General features: G+C 32.6%; 1 protein-coding gene across 6 annotated transcripts in view; it reads right to left on the bottom strand.

The window, feature by feature from the left end:
* The window catches only part of SPATA5 (spermatogenesis associated 5), a 300,435-nt gene that overhangs the window by 171,591 nt on the left and 107,777 nt on the right, over positions 1 to 21,067 (bottom strand). The window contains exon 15 of one of the 6 annotated variants that reach the window (XM_032462972.1): positions 27 to 248. The exons of the other annotated variants lie outside the window; for them this stretch is intronic. Coding sequence (XP_032318863.1) covers positions 147 to 248 — 102 coding nt within the window. The 3' untranslated portion in view covers positions 27 to 146. Of the gene's footprint in view, positions 1 to 26; positions 249 to 21,067 lie in introns of those variants that run through there. 6 annotated transcript variants of the gene reach the window in all.

Here is a 21,067-nt window from a genome sequence, read left to right as displayed (position 1 = left end):
CTCTTTTTTTTGAGAGTTTATCTGAGAAGTTATGTGGATAAATGGAAGACAGAAAATATCAGAAAAGGTACAGGCAGAACTTTAGATACGGGCATTATGTTAATGACTCACTGTAGAAATTCAAATGTAATGAATGGGTTGTTTCCTCAACAGAAGTGATTAATTTGCAGGGATCCATCCACATTCCCTTGACCAGCACTTGCAACAATCAAGACAAAACTGAAATAGCTGGGCAGAGCTGATAAATTCTGTGAGTTTGGAAGAGATGAAAATCACTGGTCACCAAAGGAAATATCTCATAATTATGACCTTGTTAACACAATACTATTTAAACTGAACCTTTATCTTCATAATCTGGTCTAAAGCTCTGTAAGCCCTGGCACATCTAGCTCATCAATTCTGCAGGAAATGTTATGATTTTCAAGAATAAACAAGTTGGAAAATGAGGGCCAAACAGGGAGTGAAGATAGATCCACCTTGCATACTCTGTTTCATCTTAATTTTTTATGTCTAAAAAGAGAAAGTGTGGAAAGTGGAAAGCAAAGTACATAATTTCTAGATACTTCAGAAAAAAATCAAGGATACTACTGGCCATAAAAATAATAAAATAATGCCCATTTGCAGCAACATGGATGGACCTGGAGAATGTCATTCTAAATGAAGTAAGCCAGAAAGAGAAAGGAAAACATCATATGATATCACTCACTTTATACGTGAAATCTAGAAAAAAAAGACAAACTTATTTACAAAACAGAAACAGACTCAAAGAAATAGAAAACAAACTTACGGCTACTGGGGGGTGGGGGGGAGTGGGAAGGGATAAATTGGGAGTTCAAGATTTGCAGACACTAACTAATATACATAAAATAGATAAATAACAAGTTTAGCACAGGGAACTATATTCAATACCTTGTAGTAACTTCTGGTGAAAAAGAATATGTAAACGAATATAGGTATGTTCCTATATGACTGAAGTATTGTGCTGTACACCAGAAATCGACACAACGTTGTAAGCTGACTATACTTCAATCATATATCTATATCTTTATATATATATCTATATCTTTATATATATATCTATATCTTTATATATATATATATATATATATATATATATATATATACACAAATTGGTAAAAATAATAAAAAAAAAAAACTTTTTAAAAAACCTAGCAACTTCAAAAAAGAAAAAAAAAAATCAAGGATACTTGCTGTTTATCTCACCTCCCTCTGAAAGCCAAGGTTATGATTCTCAGGCTCCTCACAGGCAAGAGCAAGAGACAGAAGTAGATGGATTGAAATGGTAGAACAAATCAAGTGTCTAAATGATACAAGAAACTTGCTCACATCTATAATTACCTTTTCCCTTTCAGCACTAAACTAGTCAATTATAATTCTACATAAATATTTCCTTCTTTCCAGACATTCTGTCTTGATATTGCCTTAATATTTTTATAAGTAATTTCTTTAAGTAAAATCCCATATTATTGAAAAAAGTCTCAAATATTTCTAATTTAAAAATTAGAGATGTATTTCCCATAACAAAAAGAAAACTGTCTGGTTATACACATCTAAAAATATTAAACACAAAAGTTTAGACCTGTCTCTTTTAAAGGTGAAGGCTATATAAGAGAATTCCTAAGAAACAAAAAAGAAAATACAAATTTACAGAAGGCTAGTTAATAAAAAAAATAGCTAACTCTAAAACAGGCATTTTTGCCTTAAGTATCTGAGGATTCCTTGTGGTCTAGAAATTAAAGAAACCCAAATACCTGTGAAGGTTAAAATAAAAAAAAAAATCAAGGATCTGGCCTTGGAGGACGGTTGAATCAGAGAAAGCACATAGAGACATGACTCCCAAAGGGGACACCTTCAATAGGTGAACAGAGCCTAACCCAGTCTACAGGGGGAGACTGTAGGATATGCCATCATGGCCTTAGCTCTTGGTAAAAGAGAAGTAAAGAAAAAAAGACTCCCCATAGAATTGATAATCATCAATTGATAAGACCATACACATAGCCCCCAAAACTGAAACTAAAAATTAAAAGTGGCCCTGGACACCCCAGTAGCTATAAGCACACTTAGTATTCAGAACTTGGCTTCTAAATACCATTCTCCATTAAAAGGAGTCAGAGCCCCTTGGAGAAGTGGCCAATTTCAGGACTGGAGCAGGGAAAGTATAGTAGTAGTCCAGAATATCTCATGCCAGAAATAAAGTATAAAAGAATGATGAAGATATAGCAGAAGGGTACAGGAGCTAGAAGGTGCTCTCAGTGTCCTAAATTGGGACAATTTGAGCATCAAGATAAATAATGATAGTAAAGGATTAAAACTCATTGAATAAAGTAAGAATTCATAAGTCCATACTGATAAAAAAAATAAGGAAAAAGGGAACATTCTTTATAGTAGAAAGTTAATCAATACACATAGAAAAATGATTGAATGAGAAAAACCACCATTAGGCAACCACTGTATTAACTGGTTTAGGCAAGATGCATCAATTGATTCTAAACCTAGTGGTGGAAATCTGAGTTGTACTACAATATTTACATAATATCACAAAATATCCCAACAAGATACTTATAAAGTATAATGGAAAAATAGTAACTTTATAGTAAAGAAACCTGGAAGATACTACCTTAACCAAGTGATCAAAGGTAACACCACCAGTAATGGTACAAATAGAAGTCACGCGCCTGCCTCCTGATATAAGAACGTCGTATCTGTGATATTCCTGTCAAAATGCATAATCTGAATCTACTCATGAAGAAACATCACAAAAAATCTAAACTGGGGGACATTCTAAAAAATAATCATCGTGTCCTCTTAAAAAGTGTCAAAATCATGAAGGACCAAGAAAGACTGAGGAACTATTTCAGATTAAAGGAGAAAAAAGATAACTCAAAGCTGCACATGGTACTGCATTTTCTTTTCTACAAAGGATATTATTGGGAAAATTAACAAAATGTGAATAGGATCTACAGATTAGATAACATTATTGTGTCAGAATTAGTTTTCTGATTGTGATCAATGAATTATGATTTTGTAAGGGAATGGCCTTGGTTTTGAGGGAACACACAAATAAGTATTTAGGGTCAAAAGGTATTTATCTGTAACATCCTTTCAAATGGTTCAGAAAAAATAAAGAAGTACACATAAAGAGAAAATAATCAAATGTGGGAAATATTAACATTTAGGAAATCTGGGTTAAAGATATAAGGGAATTTGTTGTAAAATTATGGTAACTTTTCTTTAAGTCTGAAACAATGTCATAAATAAAGGTTTTTTTGTAAGTTGTTTTTGGTTGATCATTGTCTTTAGGTCCCCCACAGAAGAAAAATTAACTTTCTGGGTAGAAAAAAACTTTAAGTTCAGATCTCAAAAAATAAACTTCCAAGAAACATAAGTTAACAATAAAAATTCTCTCTCTCTCTCTCTCACACACACAGGAAACATCGCCAAAGAAACAGTTATTCTAAAACACAGAATCAGATTTATAAAGACTGAATATATTGGAATTTTGGGGAAACATAACATAAAGTTACTATATTAAGTAAGCTTAAAGAAATAAAGTAAAGGCATGAACTAAGTAAGATATAGTGATAAATGAAACCAAAAGGTGAAAGAACCTAACTATATATATTAAAAAAAAAAAAAAACGTAAAAATATACATGGTAGAGAAGAAAGGCTGAGGTCACACACTTTCAAGTCAAACACTCTGGTTCCATCATTTACTTTTCATATTAACATTAACCAAATTATTTAACCCCTGTACCTCACTTCATCTGTAAAACAGGGTTAAGACTCATATGATTGCTGTAATAACTAAATGAGTGGGCTAATTTATATAAAGAATTTAGAACAGCATCAGCACATAAAAAAATCTTCAATTAATGGTAGTGGTAGTGTTTTTGAGAAATACATCCACACTCAAACTTCTTAAAGTCTCCAGTTATCAGAAAATAACATATAGCAGGATCAGCATTACTAATACAAGAAATTAAAAAAAAGTATTATTTTGCGCGTTAGGCAGAAGCCTCTTTGAAGCCTCTCAAAAACTTTCTTACCTAACATTTCCCTTCCTCACAACTGAAACAGTCTAGGGTTTTTCTCCTAAGCTACTTTGACTCTTTGACCCATTCAGGTTACTGTATCTGAAGAAAGCCTTTCCTCAGGCTGAGTCTCCATGTTATTCACTGAAACACTGAATTGAGAGCACAGGTAGCTCTAATTCTGCTGCCTCAATACAATGCACCCTGTGTCACTGAACACTAGAATTGGAAAGGGCCTTAGAGATCACCTAGTACACTATTTCCAGAAGAGGAGGGTACCTAAGACAACCTGAGATGCATTTAGATGATACATGGATACTACAGTAAATAACATTAAAAATGTATTCCCTTTTCAATTTTCCAATTTTCACAGGATAATTTTTAAACTTCTTTAGAGAGAATTTCAAATTCACATTAAAATTGCAAGACTAAGAATAGTACAAAGAACCCCCATATAACCTTTACTCAGCTTCATCTCTTATTAACATTTTATTCTTCTGCCTTATCTCTGTTGTTTTGCTCATGTGCATTGTGGGTTTTTGTTGTTGTTTGCTTTTGTTCTGTTTTTGTTTTGTTATTTTTTGAACCACATGAGAGTAGGCTGCATACATCATGGTCTTTTACCGAATAAGAAAGTTTCCATTTACTAGTAGTGTGCTTTTCATGTCTCTCTAAACAACCACACATCTCGTTTTGCTCAGAGCTCTCTGCAAAGGCCATATTTAACTTCTGTTTAATAGCACTGTTTTGTTTTCACTGTATTTATTTATACTGTTGTTTTTATTTATAGTAAGTGTTCCTTTTAGGGAGATATAAATTGTCCTTACTCATTAAATGTAAGTGTTTAAAACGTCAACTGAAGAAAAATATAAAGTAAATAACAGTAAGGTAAATATGGCAAATTCATGACAATGCATGGGAGAATATGAAATTTGGAAAACATTCAACTAGTCTCAGTATCTTTTCCAAAGAGTAAGCTCCTGGTTGGGCAAGAGTGAAATACATAGATGTCTAGCTCAGTCTGGCACCTATGCTAAGTAAATGAGTTAGAACCTACAGTCAGACTTCCTTTAGGTCACTCTTCTTTCAAGTTCATCACAGAGAAAGTATCACAAAAGTCTCAATTTTCTGATGCACAATTGTTTAGTGTGGCAGGCTAAACATCCCTGGCTGATAAGATTACCCTCTGCTTATGCCTCAATTTCCTCTTCCTCGCCTAACTTTTGTTCTCTTGTTCAGGGTGCATACCAAGAGCCAGCAGAGTCTGTTTCCATACTATCTCTTTTTCTTTCTCTCTTCTATTCAATACGTATCTTAGTACTTAATATGTCCAGACACCCCTAAAGAGTGACACATCAGTGAATAAAACACAATTTTAAAATTCTGAATAAAAACTATAGCTTAACAATTATTTAATATTAAAGTAATGTGATGTAAATAAATATCATATAAACCAATAAAATACGGCTGTTAAAAGAATATTACTGTTACTGGGAAAACCAAGGCAAATGCTTAGGAAAATTCAATAAAGGTGAGTTAACTAAAGTAATTGTTAATTTGATATAAGCAGAACATCTGTAAAAGAGTGGGAACACTCAGGGTGCCCTAAGTTTTCACTCTATAGAAGCCAAACATTGAAATCAATAGATGATGTTTAGATACGAGATATCACGAAACTCTAATCTAAACTCTATGCTTAAAAAAAAAAAAAAGCGTTTTTCCTAAAGCAAATGAGTAGCAAATTAATGATTATTTAAATGTTTTATGTTAAAGTGAAATCATTAAATTTTGTGTAATATATTTTAATGATTCTTTATTTGGCTGACTTTTTAAATTAACCATTAACTACTAGTACCAACCTGGAAATTCTGACACACTCAAAATTCCTAAAGAAAAGGCAAAATGGTAGAACTACTATAGAAAGAAATAAGGCAAAATCTACCAAAATTACTAAGGCATTTACACTTTAACTCAGCAATCTCACATTACAACAAACCTGCACAAGTACAAAATAACACTTGGATATGATTATTCACTGTCGTAACTGTTAGTTACGACAAAAAACTGGCAACAGTCGAAGTGTCCATTAGTAGGGTACTATTTGTAAGTGGTTCTGTACCCATGCAGCCTACAAATGGATAAGGAAAATACCCATGTACTGAGAAGGAAAGATCTCCAGAATACAGGGCTAAGGAAAAAAGCAAAGCACTGAACAGTATGCATAGTTTCATACATTTTGTATATTTGTGTAATACTTTATCGTGAGAGCTCTCCTAGGTAATGGAAACAATAAATATACAAATTTGCTTGTATATGTATTCAATAAAAACAGAATTGGAAGAAGAGACTAATAAAAATGAGGTGAGGGAGACAAGACTGGGATGAAGAAGGTATCACCATGTATATCTTTCCATACAGTTTAGATCTCTGAATCTTGTAACATATATTGCCTATTCAAAATATCACCTAAACAAAGTATTCTTTAAAATGAAAAACTACAAGAATATACAGAATATAGGATAACTTGAAATTTATCACTTTGCTTTCTGTTATCAGTGAAACCATTTATTCCATACATTACAATCTCAAAGAGATCATCAAACTGCATTTTCCACCTCTAGCTAAGATCTAATTTTTTTTCTCTAAATTTTTCTCTACAGTAACTTCATAGCTCTAGCAGGTCCCTTAATTAAAACAAAATAAAACAACAAAACTCTAGGAAGACTTTTGGTGGTGACAGAATGCAGATCTCCTGTGTGTCTCCGTGAAAAAGACAACTTCTTAAACATGTGAACGAAGGTAAAGTGACTTGCTATGATTTGTGACTTCAAGCCGCAATGTTTTCACCATCTCCTCCTTTACAGAAAGCATTTTTTCATAGCATGCATTCAGTTAATTAAGGAGGTGTGGGAAGTATGGCAGAAAACATAACTTTAAAAAAAAAAAAAAAGGTCAATTGCATTTTTTTTTTGTAATATTGTGGAGCCAAGAAGATAACTTACATTTAGTCGCCAATGTCTTTTTTTATTTTAGCACAATGGATGCCATATTAGTAAATCTCTTTAGAGGCTATATGCTTTACCCTGTGCACTAGTACCATTAACCTCAATGGCTACTATGGGTATGTCCGGGATTCCAGGCCAGGTTCCTCTGGAAGGCAATGTAAGCACTTTTTGTCTGTCTCTAACTTCCCTAGTACTAAGTTACTAGGTATGTCTTTGTTTATATATGTGTGGTTACATATACTACCTTCTACTGCAGATTACTGTGATTGAGTAGGTGATGTTGAAAGTGAATGGAGTTACAATAGCTCCATATGTGCACCGAACAAGGGAATGCCTACTTCTTACACTGAGGTGCAGCAATCAATTAAAGGCTGGACAATTCTCCTAATTCATCTGAGAAAAGTTAATGTCAATATAAATTAGCAAACATCCATTTGACAGTTTAAAGTTTAAAACCACCACGACTTTCCAGATCTGTTAACTGAGGGTTAGACATTAAATAAATTACCCACAGTCTCATGTAAGAACTGAATTCAGAGCTTTGGTCTGCTGAATAATCTGCTAAAATAATTAATTTTACATATTTTTTATTATTTTTATTAGATGGTTTAATTCACCAACACAGAAAAAAATTCTATACAAGCCCTCTCCTACAAAATAGAAGTTTCATATTTGTGAAGTTAAAAAAAATTATAAAATTCCTCATGTCCTTCTATGATGAAATAAGACTGCTTTTCATTTCTCTGTATAATCAGGTCATCATATTGTCTTCATAAACATTTTGCAGAGAATGTTTGTGTTTACTGTGTCCATAAATCCCCCAGATCAAAATCAAAAGCCTCTCTTTCTCTCTTATTAGTAATTCAAACAAACAAAATAAAATCTCTCTATAAAACACTGTAAATATCACTGTGGCTATTCATTTTGAAAAACTCCTATCAAGATAAAAATCCATGTTTGAGAGCAGGGTTTCTCAACTTCAACATGAATGACTTTTGGGATAGATAATACTTTGCTGTGGAAGCTCTCTTGTACATTATGGGATGTTCAGCAGTATTCCTGGCCTCTACCTACTGGATGTCAGTATCATGACCGCACTTGCAACAACCAAAAATGTCTTCAGACATTGCCAAATGTCCTGGCGTAGGATGGGGATCACTAGGTTGAGAACCACTTCCACAGAAGATTGTAAAATCCCCATTATTAGCAATTTTAAAGGAAAAAAACAACAACAGATTATCAGCTTCCTAGATATCTCAGACATTGATACAGACACTAGTTCTAATGATTTTTGCTTGGTTTATAGAATCTTTTGACGTATTTCTCCTTTTTGTTTTTTGTTTCTATAACTCTGTCCCTCTAACCTTTCATGCAGAGTCAAAATTATAACTTTAAAAAAATAGAAATGTCCTCAAAATAACTCTTGAATTGCCAGTGTATCCATTACTGTATATCCCCATGATTTTCTTAAGTTTGACAAAGATGACAAAATATAAAAGTTCCAAATCAAGCTCAGAGTTGGGGGTTGTGAGAAGCTATATATGGAAACTAAAAATGAAATACAGGTGATGTGAAATATAATTACTGACACTCTTATTTGGTTCATCAGCATAATCCCTCTCCCCAAAGGTTGAACTGGTGAGGATTTTGCAAGCTGTTAAAAACTGTTTACAGCCAGATTTTTTTTAAAAAACTGGATATGAGGCTGTAGCATACTAAAGGCTATCACTACTGCAGGGGGAAGTTTCAATCCCTGTAAAGATAGTCTGGGTAAGTGAGCAAAGACTCTAGCTGACAGTACAGATAATACAATTCAGTTCCAGACCAAAGCACTGTATTTGTTTTTGTTGTTTTTCTCCTATCCTATCAGCAGCCTGTCTCCATAGATTTGTCTGGGAAAATGATAAACAATAAAGCAAGTGACCCTCTCCATCCATCTAAATCATCCTCCCAGCACAGACCCCAAGCAAAGTTTTTTGGAAGGACCATCTTTTTAAATGTACATTTATATGTATAGCAGGTTACTTAAAGCCAATGAAAATGCAAGAAACTGCACATACAGAGAGGTAAGTATTTATACAGAGCCTTCATTCCTTGAAGTTCAAAAACATTAGGGGAAAAAAGCCAGTAACGATCATCAAATATTTGTAAACATGTGAAACAGGAAATATAAATACATGGATGACCCCCCACCAGTCCCTGATAATTAAATTATAGTAGATTAGTTACAAACAAGATTTGACTACCAAAGCCATCTATAAAAGCCTTTTAAAAATAAAACATTCAAATTATCCTCTAAATCCAAGAAATAAGGATCTAAAGATACCATACAGATACGAACTTCATCAAAAGTAAATGGCAAATTCATTCTACAAAATGAAAATATAAAGAAAACAAAGCACTTAGGAAAAATCTAAACAGTTTTTGTGCACGGAGGACACTTTTGGAAGGATCTTTAAAACCTCAGAAACAGAAGAAAAAATGTTAATGCTTAGGAATTAGATAAAGAAGAATAGCAACAAATCATTAGTCTGTATTTAAGTTTCTATCTTCCACATTTTATACTATTAACCAACTATCTAGACAAAATGATTCCATTATCACTATTCCCTCTGATGGAGGAAAAACTGAAATTTCAATAGTGGAGGAATTTAAGTTTCATAAGACTTATCTGATACATAAACAAAGATGGACTACAAAAAAAAAAAAAAAAAATCCCATCCTTAAATCAGGAATCATCTTGGGCAGTATTACTGTCTGATATGGAGAAAACCAATGCAACGGACTCTAACAAAAACCCAGAGGAGGACTGCATCCATGTCTGAATTTTAATCTCAATGATCTGAAGAACAGATAAAACAAACAAAAATTAACAATTTAGCTCATCAATTTTTTTTTCTTTACCTCATTTGTCTTTAGGAGGACTCTATAATTTCTCTTTGGCAATTAAATACCAATATTAAGGTATCTTTTAACTTAATGTTTCCAAAACCAAGGAGAAAGATCTTCCACTTAAAAGGAGGATCTGAATAATTTTGGAGTTCAAAGTTCCAAATTTGTTCATATACTCATTCAACAGATACTAATTTAAAGCAATCTCTGGTATTAATAAATAGAATTTATGAAGTCCTCCATTATAATAATTATAATAAGAATTAACATTTAATAATGTTTACATACACACAAAACAATTTCACTACACTATTATGATTAACGTTTCACTCTTTCCTGGATTTATGCTCTACTGTAAAAGGGGAAAAGTTAAATTTGTGATGAATAAGAGGTAGGAATGGGAGGCAGTTGTAGGGAGTCATTTGAAAGTTACAGAACTAGATATAATATTAAAACTTAAATTTCCCAATTTTTCAAGACTAGTGCTCTTTTTCATATGCCACCGTAAGACTTAAACATATTACCTTTATCAGAAATGCTAATTCCTTCACTGTCCTGTGGTTTCTCAGCCTTCCATCAAATGAAAAGTTTAATGAGCCCTTTTCATTCTTATGTGAAATCTGAGGGCTATCTGAAATTTTAGGTGTCTGTTCTATCCAGACAATATCAAATTCTATACTGAACCAGAATACAAAGGTTCATAAGTCATATAACCTCAAATCACCATAAAGAAAATCCATTTCTCAATGCTTTCAAAAAGGAAAACTCATTAAATGAGGCAAAATATTCACTTTTAGACAATCTGAATTTAGAAAGACTAGAAGTGAACTTTATATGAAGGGCTATAGAATGAAGTTATCTCAATTTCTTAGGTAACACGGCATGGTAATCCCAGTTAATAATATGAACAAATTAAATTACAGCCATAAAAAGTATCATGTAACATCCCAGGCTCTTTAGCAGTCAATTTATACAATGAAGATTTCTTTTAGTAATGCCTTTATACACAATAGTTTCACTTAAAAATTTTTGAAATATTAAATATTTTAAATAAAAACAAACTCTGAAAATCATATTGCTGATCACATGCATCTGTATATGTGGCTATATAAGGCCTAATATATGTTAATGGATGAGAAAGTTAAAATGAAAGAATATGTATCAGGTTAAAATTGGAAACCAATGGTTTTAACTTGTAAATGGCAAACAAGGAGGCATTTATCCCCTCCATGCACCACTCCCTGGCATTAGGAAACCATTTCCTTTTGTAGAGTACTCTTCACAAGTTATTTAGAAGCATACTACAAAATGAAAATTTTAAATTTAAAAGTGTATAATGTAAATGTTATAAAACATAAAATTTTTAAATGAAGTATTGATATAGAATACAGTCCTCTGGTTACATGTCATGACAGTAAATGAGAAATTGACATGCTAAGCGATAAAGAATAAGGTATTCAGAGAGACAGAAAGCCCTGACTTACAATATTGCCTTTATTACTTATTAGTTCTTGAACCATGGCAAGCTGTTAATCTCCCTGAAAGTCAGTTTTCTCATCTCTAAAATGTAAACAGAAATACTATTTTGCAGGGTCATTAGAATTACAGATGATGCATGCCTGCTCAACTAAAAGTGGAAATATTTCTAGATTTTTTATTCCCTTCATGTATTCAATTTGTATTTTATTTTTTAACTTTAAAAATAATGCCAAGAAAAAAATCATACAATGAAATACATAACAGCATTTATTCATATTTATATAGACAGATCTACCTACAATATTCAATATACACATTATACTTTTATTTGGGCTACATTTTTACTTCTTAGTTTTCCATGAAGAAAATCCTTGCTGCTCATGAGAACATTTGGCTTTTCTCAACGTCTGAAGGAATACAGGTTCGGGTCACAAACATGAATGTGAAATATCAGCTCATGGAAACTTGGCTTCAGAATACTGTTCTCCCTACTAATTTTGCAAACTATGTAGGCAGGATAATCAATTATCACCGAAACATACTCACAAATATAACTAAAACTAACAAATTTTATGAGAAATTATTCTTATTATTTTAATGGCAATTAAACATGCAAACACATTACCTTCTCAAGGCCATCAGAAAAGTTAACGTAAGCTTTAACCTTAGAGTGCATTTTTCTATTCAATAAATATATTACTCAACTACTCTAAATAACTTTTAGTAAACATTTATCTATCTCTCCTGAGAAAAAAACGACATGAACAGTGATACAGTGAAGAGGTTAGAATTTGGAAATAGTAGTTTTCTCAATAAAGAACATGTAAAACAAATTAAAAAGATACACAATTTAGCTCAGCAACTTATTTTCATTTTGAATCAACAAAATTATAGCTAACACCAAAACGCTGATGCTTTCTAAATATATTAATACATCTAATAAGAAGAGTATGTAAAGCAGGTCTCTTTCATACTAACTGCTTACTATGTGTGTCAGGTACTTGGACCTGTAAACAGAACAAAAATGCTAGCCCTTATGGAGCTTAGACTGGAGTAAGAGGACACAGACAATAATAGACATAGTAAATAAGTTAACTGTATGGTAATAAATACTATAGGAAAAATAACTCAGTAGCATAGGAGGGAATCAGGAGAACCAGAAAAAAGGAGGTGTGCTATCCATGGTGTCAGATAACTGATATGGTCACTGCCTAAGAGATGCTGCATTCGTACTGCTTCAGACAAATGAGATCTGCCTTATGAATATTTCCTAGCTCTTATAATTCGTATTAGCTTTTTGCAACTGCTGTTATAATTAGTAATAAAAAAGGATATCAAATAGTTTTGTAAGACATGTTTGATTTGGCTTCTCCATCACCTCGCACATTGCCTGGCACCTAACAGGTGGCTCAATAATTATTTGGTGAATGACTCAGTCCAAGCCAATAAACAGTTTATCTGAATGGTTTTGGTCTCAAAATTTGTTCAGCAGTTTTCTTAAAGGGTCAGATAGGAAATATTTTCATACTGTTGGCCAAACAAGCAATGCTTGTGGCTGTGTTCCAATAAAACTTTACTTATAAAAACAGGCAGCAAGCACAGGAGTTTTCCAATCTCTGCTTAGTTTATTCTGTATCTAACTGTCTTCAGTTAGATTTTCCTGGGAGTATAAAGGTAAGTTTATTATCTATTTACAAATGCTTAGTTTTTCAATTGTAATCAACTCAAAAACATTACACAACAACACATGCAAACTCCGCTTCTCCCTTCCTCTCCCTTTTCTTCTTTCTCCTTTTTTCCTTTCCCTTTCTCTTTTTAAAGTGAAGGCTGATAACTTCACTTAAACTGTGACAAAAACTACTTCACTAGCTGATGTTACAGCATAGTTTTTAGAAGGGAGAACACACACACACACAGCACGACCAGTCGTCTAGTAATACAATGCAAACGTCAGAGACTGAATTCAGGTTTATAAACACGAAAGCAGAAGCTGGTCAAAGCATTAAATAAACAAACAATTCAAAGACATTAAGTCTGACAGAGAACTTAAGAATTAAATTAGTCAGTGGTTTACAGTGTGACTTCTGAAACTGCCTGAATTTGTTAAACTGCCAGCTCCACTAAATTAGGCAATTTCATTAATCTTTTTAAGTAACAGTTTCCTCAGCTGTAAAACGGGCAGTCATAGCTCCTACCTCATAAAGTCACTGCACTCAATAAAATATCAGCCTCCTACTGGTCTTTGAAAATGCACGCTTACATTTTATCAAGAAGAGGAAACGAACACACCTTTAAGCCTGAAAATATGGAATAATGAAGAACTCTTAAATATCCAAAGTACCTTATACATAATTTTAAAAAATATAACTTTGCTCACCTTTCCCACATATTAATATTTAATTGTCTTCACCTTTCTATTTACATAAAATATACTATCTTTTGTTTTTATCTTATTACATCAAATGTTCCTTTTTTGCACTTTAATATCTAAAAAAGTTTCAGAATCAAGATTTCCAAAAGGCATAAGTATTATAATTTGCTTATACTTGCTTTTTCCATAACAAAATTTACCTCTGAATAAGTCTGTCAGCAAATGTCATCAAATAAATAACCTTTCGCCATACATTTTACTGGCATAAGAGATTAAAAAGCTACTGAAAAGCCAACACTATTACTTGATATACAACATAATGACTGATCCAAAGCACTGAACTGATTCAACTGCACTGCTCCTTCCAGGAGACAAGAGTATAATCTAGCATTAAAATAAACTAAGGAAAAAAGGAAAAGTACATTTTCATAATTTTAAAATTTAAACATTTACTTATAGATCTTTGTGTGGACAAATGTTTTAATTTCTCTTGGATAAATACCTAGGAGATGGACTGCCATATAGTATGATAAGTATATGTTTAACTATATAAGAAACTATTTGTTTAAAAAAAAAAAACAGAGTGACAACCTTGCTTAAAACTGTCTAAAGATACTAACTTGATGGTATCCATGGTTTTTATGAAAGAATACACACATTACTAATTATGTACAATTTACTGAGCTAATAGAGTGCTTTGACTAGAATCAATTAGATATCATATATAAATCACCCAACAAATGCCTGATGGATAGTGTACACCTAATGACTGCTAGTTCTCTCTCTACTGTCAAAAATTTCCCTTTTCTTAATGTTCCCACCTCCCCTAGCCCAAACTTACATAAACCTACACTTAAATTGTTATTTGTTAAATAAGTTATGCAGTAGGCCACAAACACACACAAAAATTTCAAACTATTTTTAAAAGCAAAGCTAGCTGTTCATCCATTGGTTTCAGGAGGGGAAGCTTCTAAAAGTAGTAGATCCTGAGTAATATTCCATTGTATATATAAACATACCACACCTTCTTTATCCATTCATCTGTTGATGGACACTTGGGTTGCTTCCATATCTTGACTACTATAAATAGTTACTATGAATATAGGGGTGCATGTATCTTTTTGAATTGAGTTTTCATTTTTTCAGAATATATACCCAGGAATTGGATTGCTGGATCATATGGTAGTTCTATTTTTAGTTTTTTGAGGCATCTCCATACTGTTTTCCATAGTGGCTGCACCAATTTACCACCAACAGTGTACAAGGGTTCCCTTTTCTCCACATCATCGCCAACATTTGTTATTTGTAAACTTTTTGATGATAGCCATTCTGACAGGTGTGAGGTGATATCTCATTGTGGTTTTGACTTGCATTTCTCTAATAATTAGTGATGTTGAGCATCTTTTTATGTGCCTGTTGGCCATCTGTATGTCTTCTTTGAAAAAAGGTCTGTTCTGGTCTTCTGCCCATTTTTTGATCAAGTTATTTGCTTTTTTTGATATTGAGTTGTATGAGTTGCTTATATATACTGAAATAAGTCAGAAAGACAAATACTGTGTGATATGACTTATATGTGGAATCTAAAAAATGTTAAAAGAATTTATATAGCAGAACAGAAACAGGCTCACAGATAGAGAAAACAAACTAGTAGTTTGGGGAGAGGGAAAGAGGGGCACATTAGAAGTACTGGATTAAGAGATACAAATTATTATGTATAAAATAGATTAGCAACAAAAAATATACTGTATAGCATAGGGAATTATAACCCTTAACTTGTAATAACTTTTAATGGAGTATAAATTGTAAAAAATACTGAATCACTATACTCTACATCTGAAAGTAATACAATATTGTAAATCAATTATACTTAAATAAATGAATGAATAAATAAGTAAAAAAGTAACTGATGACTAAAAAAATAAAATAAAATAAAAGCAATAGATCCTACACTCAGGAAACATTTTGAGTGAGCATCACCATCTTGTGTCCAAAAAGTGTAACTGCAATACCAAATTTATTGTCAAATAAAGAACACAGATGATAGAGACCAAAGAGTATGAGATCTAAAACTCTACTTTTCCAACTTTACTCTGATGTATATGCCAGTACATTACTGCAGACAAAGTTTAGATTGTTTATGTTTTATGATTATAATATTTTAAAATTTATCTGTACTTCAAGTTGTATTTTGCACATATCTAAAAGAACTGAGTTTTCTTTTATTACATGCCCCGCTGATACTTTTGCAAACCCCTTCCAAACACACACACACACACACACACACTGAATACTGAATAGAATGCCAGACACAAAAATGGAGTATCATTGTTAACACTCTCTATGCCCTTTAAAAATAATTACCAAATTCCAAATTAGCCCTTCTACTAATGACTTTAAAACATTCAATACACGGCTTAGGATTTAGTACTTGGCTACACTTAACATTAGTTCCCAAATATGGTATTCTATAAGCATTAATAATCCAAGCAAAGAAGCTTTTTCAAACTTAAAAGCAACTCGATTTTAAATAATATAGTTAAACATGTCTGTTTTAACTCAAAACTATTTTTACATTCATAGAAGATTTTTTTAAAATAGTATATTAAATAGACCAAAATATTACAGGCTGAACAGGCAACTGTTAAAAGAGAAAATATGCAGTTCAACAAGTTTTCCTTTTTCAAAGAGTAATAAATTTTCAGCGAAGAAGTTAAGGTGTTCTTCAACTGTCAACCAAGTTTTCCATTACACAACAGCAGCTTTAAGGCTGATTCACGGCTTTCCCCCTCTTTGCTGACAATCAAGTTGTTTAAAAAAAAGGTCATTTTTGCACACCTGGATAATATTTGCTTACTTTACAACCTGTTTGAAGAAAGGAACTTTTCAATAACAAGAAAGTTTGACAAGGTGATACCTAAAAAAACTTAAAAAACCATAAAACCTAAAATACCAAAACAAGAACTTCAGAAATTTGGTAAATAGTATCCTTTCATGTAGCATGTGGAATCTTTATTACTATCTCTGTGTCACAAAATAAGAGAATTATAGAACATGAGTGATATATCAGGGATTATCTAGTACGTCTTTGACAGGCACAGAAACAGAGGTCAAATGAACACACAGTTTGTTAGCAAAAGAACTAGAATTAGAAACCAAGATCCCTTAACGTGTGTCTGCATGTCTCATTCACCCCCCCAATTTTATTTCATTTTATTTTATTGAGATATAGTTTACATACCATAAAATCCACCCATTTAAAGTGTACAGTTCAGTGTCTGTAGTGCAATCATCAATGAAGTCTAGTTTTAGGATATTTTCATTATCTGGAAAATTTTCCTTCTCGATTTTAGTAGTCAATCTCCACTCCCACGCTTAGCACTAGACAATCAATAATCTGCTTTCTATCACTATAGGTTTGACTTTCCTAGAAATTTATATAAATGAAATGATATAATACATAATCTTTTATATCTTCTTTTACTTAGAGAAGTGTCCCTAAATTTCATTCATGTTACAGTGTATATCATTCATTCCATTTTTTATTGAAGTATAACTGACTTACAGTATTATATTAGTTTCAGGTGTACAAATAGTGACTTGATTATTTGTACACAATATGAAATGATCATCACAGGTCTAGTTGCCACCTGTCACCACACCAAGTTACAACAATATTACTGACTATATTCTCTATGCAGCACATTACATCCCAGAGCCAATTTATATCTGGAAGTTTGTACTCCTTAAATTTCCTTCACCTTTTACGCCCATTCCTTCACTCCTCTCCACTCTGGCAACCATTAGTTTATTTTCTGTATCTATAAGTCTGTTTCTTTTGTTTGTTTATTTCTTATGCTTTGTAGATGCTACATGTAACTGAAATCATATAGTATATATTTTTCCCTGTCTGACTCATTTCACTTACCATAATATCCTCTAGGGTACATCCATATTGGCACAAATGGCAAGATTTCATTCTTTTTTATGACTCAGTAATTTCCACCGTGTGTGTGGTGTGTGTGTGTGACATCTTCTTTACCCACTCATCTATTGACGGGCACTTAGTTTGCTTCCAAATCTTGGCTATGTAAGTAATGCTGCAACAAGCACGGGGGAGAATATATCTTTTTTGTCTTAGAGTTTTTCTTCAGATAAATAATAAATTCCAGAAGTGGAATTGCTGAGTCATATGGTAGTTCCACTTGACCCTCACTAATACCTGTTATTTGTTGTCTTCCTGATAACACTCATTCTGACAGATGTAAGGTAATATCTCATTGTGGTTTTGATTTGCATTTCTCTGATGATTATGATGTTGAGCATTGTTTCATGTGTCTGCTGTCCTCTGGAAAAATGTCTATTCCTTGCCCATTTTTTAATCAAGTTGTCTTCTGATGTTAAGTTGTACGAGCTCTTTGTATATTTTGGATATTAACCCCTTACTGGGTATATCATTTGCAAATATCTCCTCTCATTCAGCAGGCAGCATTTTCATTATGTTGAAAAATTCCTTCACTGTGCAAAAAGCTTTTTAGTATAACGTAGTCCCATTTATTTTTGCTGTTGTCAGGAGACAGATCCAAAAAAATATTGCCAAGACAGATGTCAAGGAGCTGACTATGATTTCTTCTAGGAGTTTTATGGTTTTAGGTCTTACATTTAAACCTTTAATTCCTTATGAGCTTACTTGCATATGGTATAAGTGATCCAGTTTCATTCTTTTGCATGTAGCTCTCCAGTTTTCCCAACACCATTTATTGAAGAGACTGTCTTTTCTCCATTGTATATTCTTATCTCCACTGACATCGATTAATTGACTATATAAGCATACGTTTATTCCTGGGCTCTCTTTTCTGTTCTATTAATCTATGTGTCTGTTTCTGTGACAGTACGATACCACTTAGATTACTGTAGCTCTGTAGGATAGTTAGAAATCAGGGAGCAGGATGCTTCCAGCTTTGCACTTCTTTCTCGAGACTGCTTTAGCTATCCTTGGTCTTTTGTTGTTTCATACAAATTTTAGGATTATTTGTTCTAGCTCTATGAAAAATGCCATTGGAATTTTGATAGGGACTGCACTGAGTCTGTAGATTGCTTTGGATAATACGGACAGTTTAACAATATCGATTCTTTCAATCCATGAGCATAGCATCCCTTTCCATTTTTTGTTCTGCTAATATGGTATATTCCATGTTGATCAATTTGAAGATATTGAACTATCCTTACATCCCTGGAATGTATCCCACTTGATCAAAGCGTGTGATCTTTTTAATGTTATTTGGTTTAATAATTTTGTTTGCTAATATTTTACTCAGGATTTTTGCTTTTATGTTCACCAGGAATATTGGCTTGTAATTTTCTTTTTTGTGTATGATGTCTTCGTCTGGTTTAGGTATCAGAGTAACTAATGTGCATCTTGGAGAATGAGTTTAAGAATGTTTCCAATTGCTTAATTTTTTTAGAATAGTTTGAGAATGATAGGCATTAACTCTTCTTTAAATATTCACCAGAATTCATCTGTGAAGCCATCTGGTCCCAGACTTTTGTTTGTTGGAGCTTTTTAATACATGATTCAATTTCATTACTACTAATTGGTCTGTTCAGGTTTTCTATTTCTTCCTGTTTCAGTCTTGGAAGATTGCATGTTTCTATGAATTTATCCATTTCCTTTAGTCTTGCAAGACTGCATGTTCCAAGAACTTTTATGAGTCTTATGATTCTTTGGGTTTCTGTGGTATTGGTTATAAGATCTCCTCTTTCATTTCTGATTTCATATATTTGGGTCCTCTTTTTTTCATGAGTGTGGCTTTAACTATGAAGATAGATTGTTAACAATATATTTGGTTCTTGAGGAGGTACGCTTGACTGATATGAACTTTCATCTTAAAACTGCTTTTGCTGTGTCCCATAGATTTTGAAAAGTTGTGTTACCATTTTCATTTGACTCAAGATATTTTTTCATTTCCTCTTTGATTTCCTTGTTGACCCATTAGTTGCTTAATAATATGTTGTTTAGTCTCCATGTGCTGTATTTTTCCAGTTTCCTTCCTGTAATTTATTTCTAAGTTCATATTGTTGCATTCAGAAAAGATGCCTGATATGATTTCAATCTTTTAAATTTACTGAGACTTGTTTTGTGGCCTAACATGTGATCTATTCTGGAAAATGTGCCATTCATTCTTTAATGTGTATTGTGCAGTTTTTGGATGAACTGTTGATAATTCAACATGACCTAATGTGTCATTCAAGGCCAGTGCTTCCTGATTGATTTTCTGTCTGGATGATCTATCTGTTGATATAAGTGGGATATTAAAGGCCCCTACTATTATTACTTTGCCATCAATTTCTCCCTTTAGGTCTGTTTATATTTGCTTTATATATTTAGGTGTTCCTATGTTGGGTACACAAATAATTACAAATGTTATGTCTTCTTCTTAGACTGGCACCTTGTCCCTTGTTACAGTCTTTGTTTAAAGTCTACTTTGTCTGAAATGACTATTGCTACCCCAGCTTTCTCTTTGTTTCCATTTGCATAAAATATCTTTGCCCATCCATATACTTTCAGTGTCTGTGTGGCTTTAGATTTGAAAAAGGTCTCTTGTAGGCAGCATATAGGTGCATCTTTTTTATCCATTCAGTCACCATAGGTCTTTTCATTTGTGCATTTAAAGTAAGTATTACTATTCTAATTGTTTTCTGGTTGTTCTTGTAGTTCTGTGTTCCTGTCTTCTTCTCTTGGTCTCTTGCCTTGTGGTTTGATAATGTTTGATTTCCTTTCTCTTTATTTTTTGTTTCTATTGAAGTTTTTTGATATGTGGTTACCATGAGTTTCATACATATATATAGCTATCTGTTTTAAGCTGACAGTCGCTTAAGACAAATTCATTCTAAAAAGCATTACATTTTTACTCCTTCTCCCATGTTTTATGTTTTGATGTAATATATACAACTTTCTATTTTGTGTATCCTTAACTTCTTATTGTAGTTATAACTTAATTTATTACTTTCTTATTTTAACCTTCATACTAGCTTTTGAAGTGGTTGATCCACTGCATTTGGCTTAAATTTGCCTTTACCAGTGAGATTTTTTTCTTTCATATATTTTCTTATTTCTAGTTATGGCCTTTTATGTTTAAGGAAGACCCTTTAGCATTTCTTGTAAGGCCAGTTTAGTGGTGATTAACTCCTTTAGTTTTTGCTTATCTGGGCAACTTTTATCTCTCCTTCAGTTCTAAATGATAAACCTTGCCAGATAGAGTATTCTTGA

The sequence above is a fragment of the Camelus ferus genome, chromosome 2 (genome assembly GCF_009834535.1).
Source record: "Camelus ferus isolate YT-003-E chromosome 2, BCGSAC_Cfer_1.0, whole genome shotgun sequence".
Taxonomy (NCBI): domain Eukaryota; kingdom Metazoa; phylum Chordata; class Mammalia; order Artiodactyla; family Camelidae; genus Camelus; species Camelus ferus.
The sequence above is the reverse complement of the archived record's forward strand: the minus strand, read 5'-3'. Positions and strand labels throughout refer to the sequence as shown.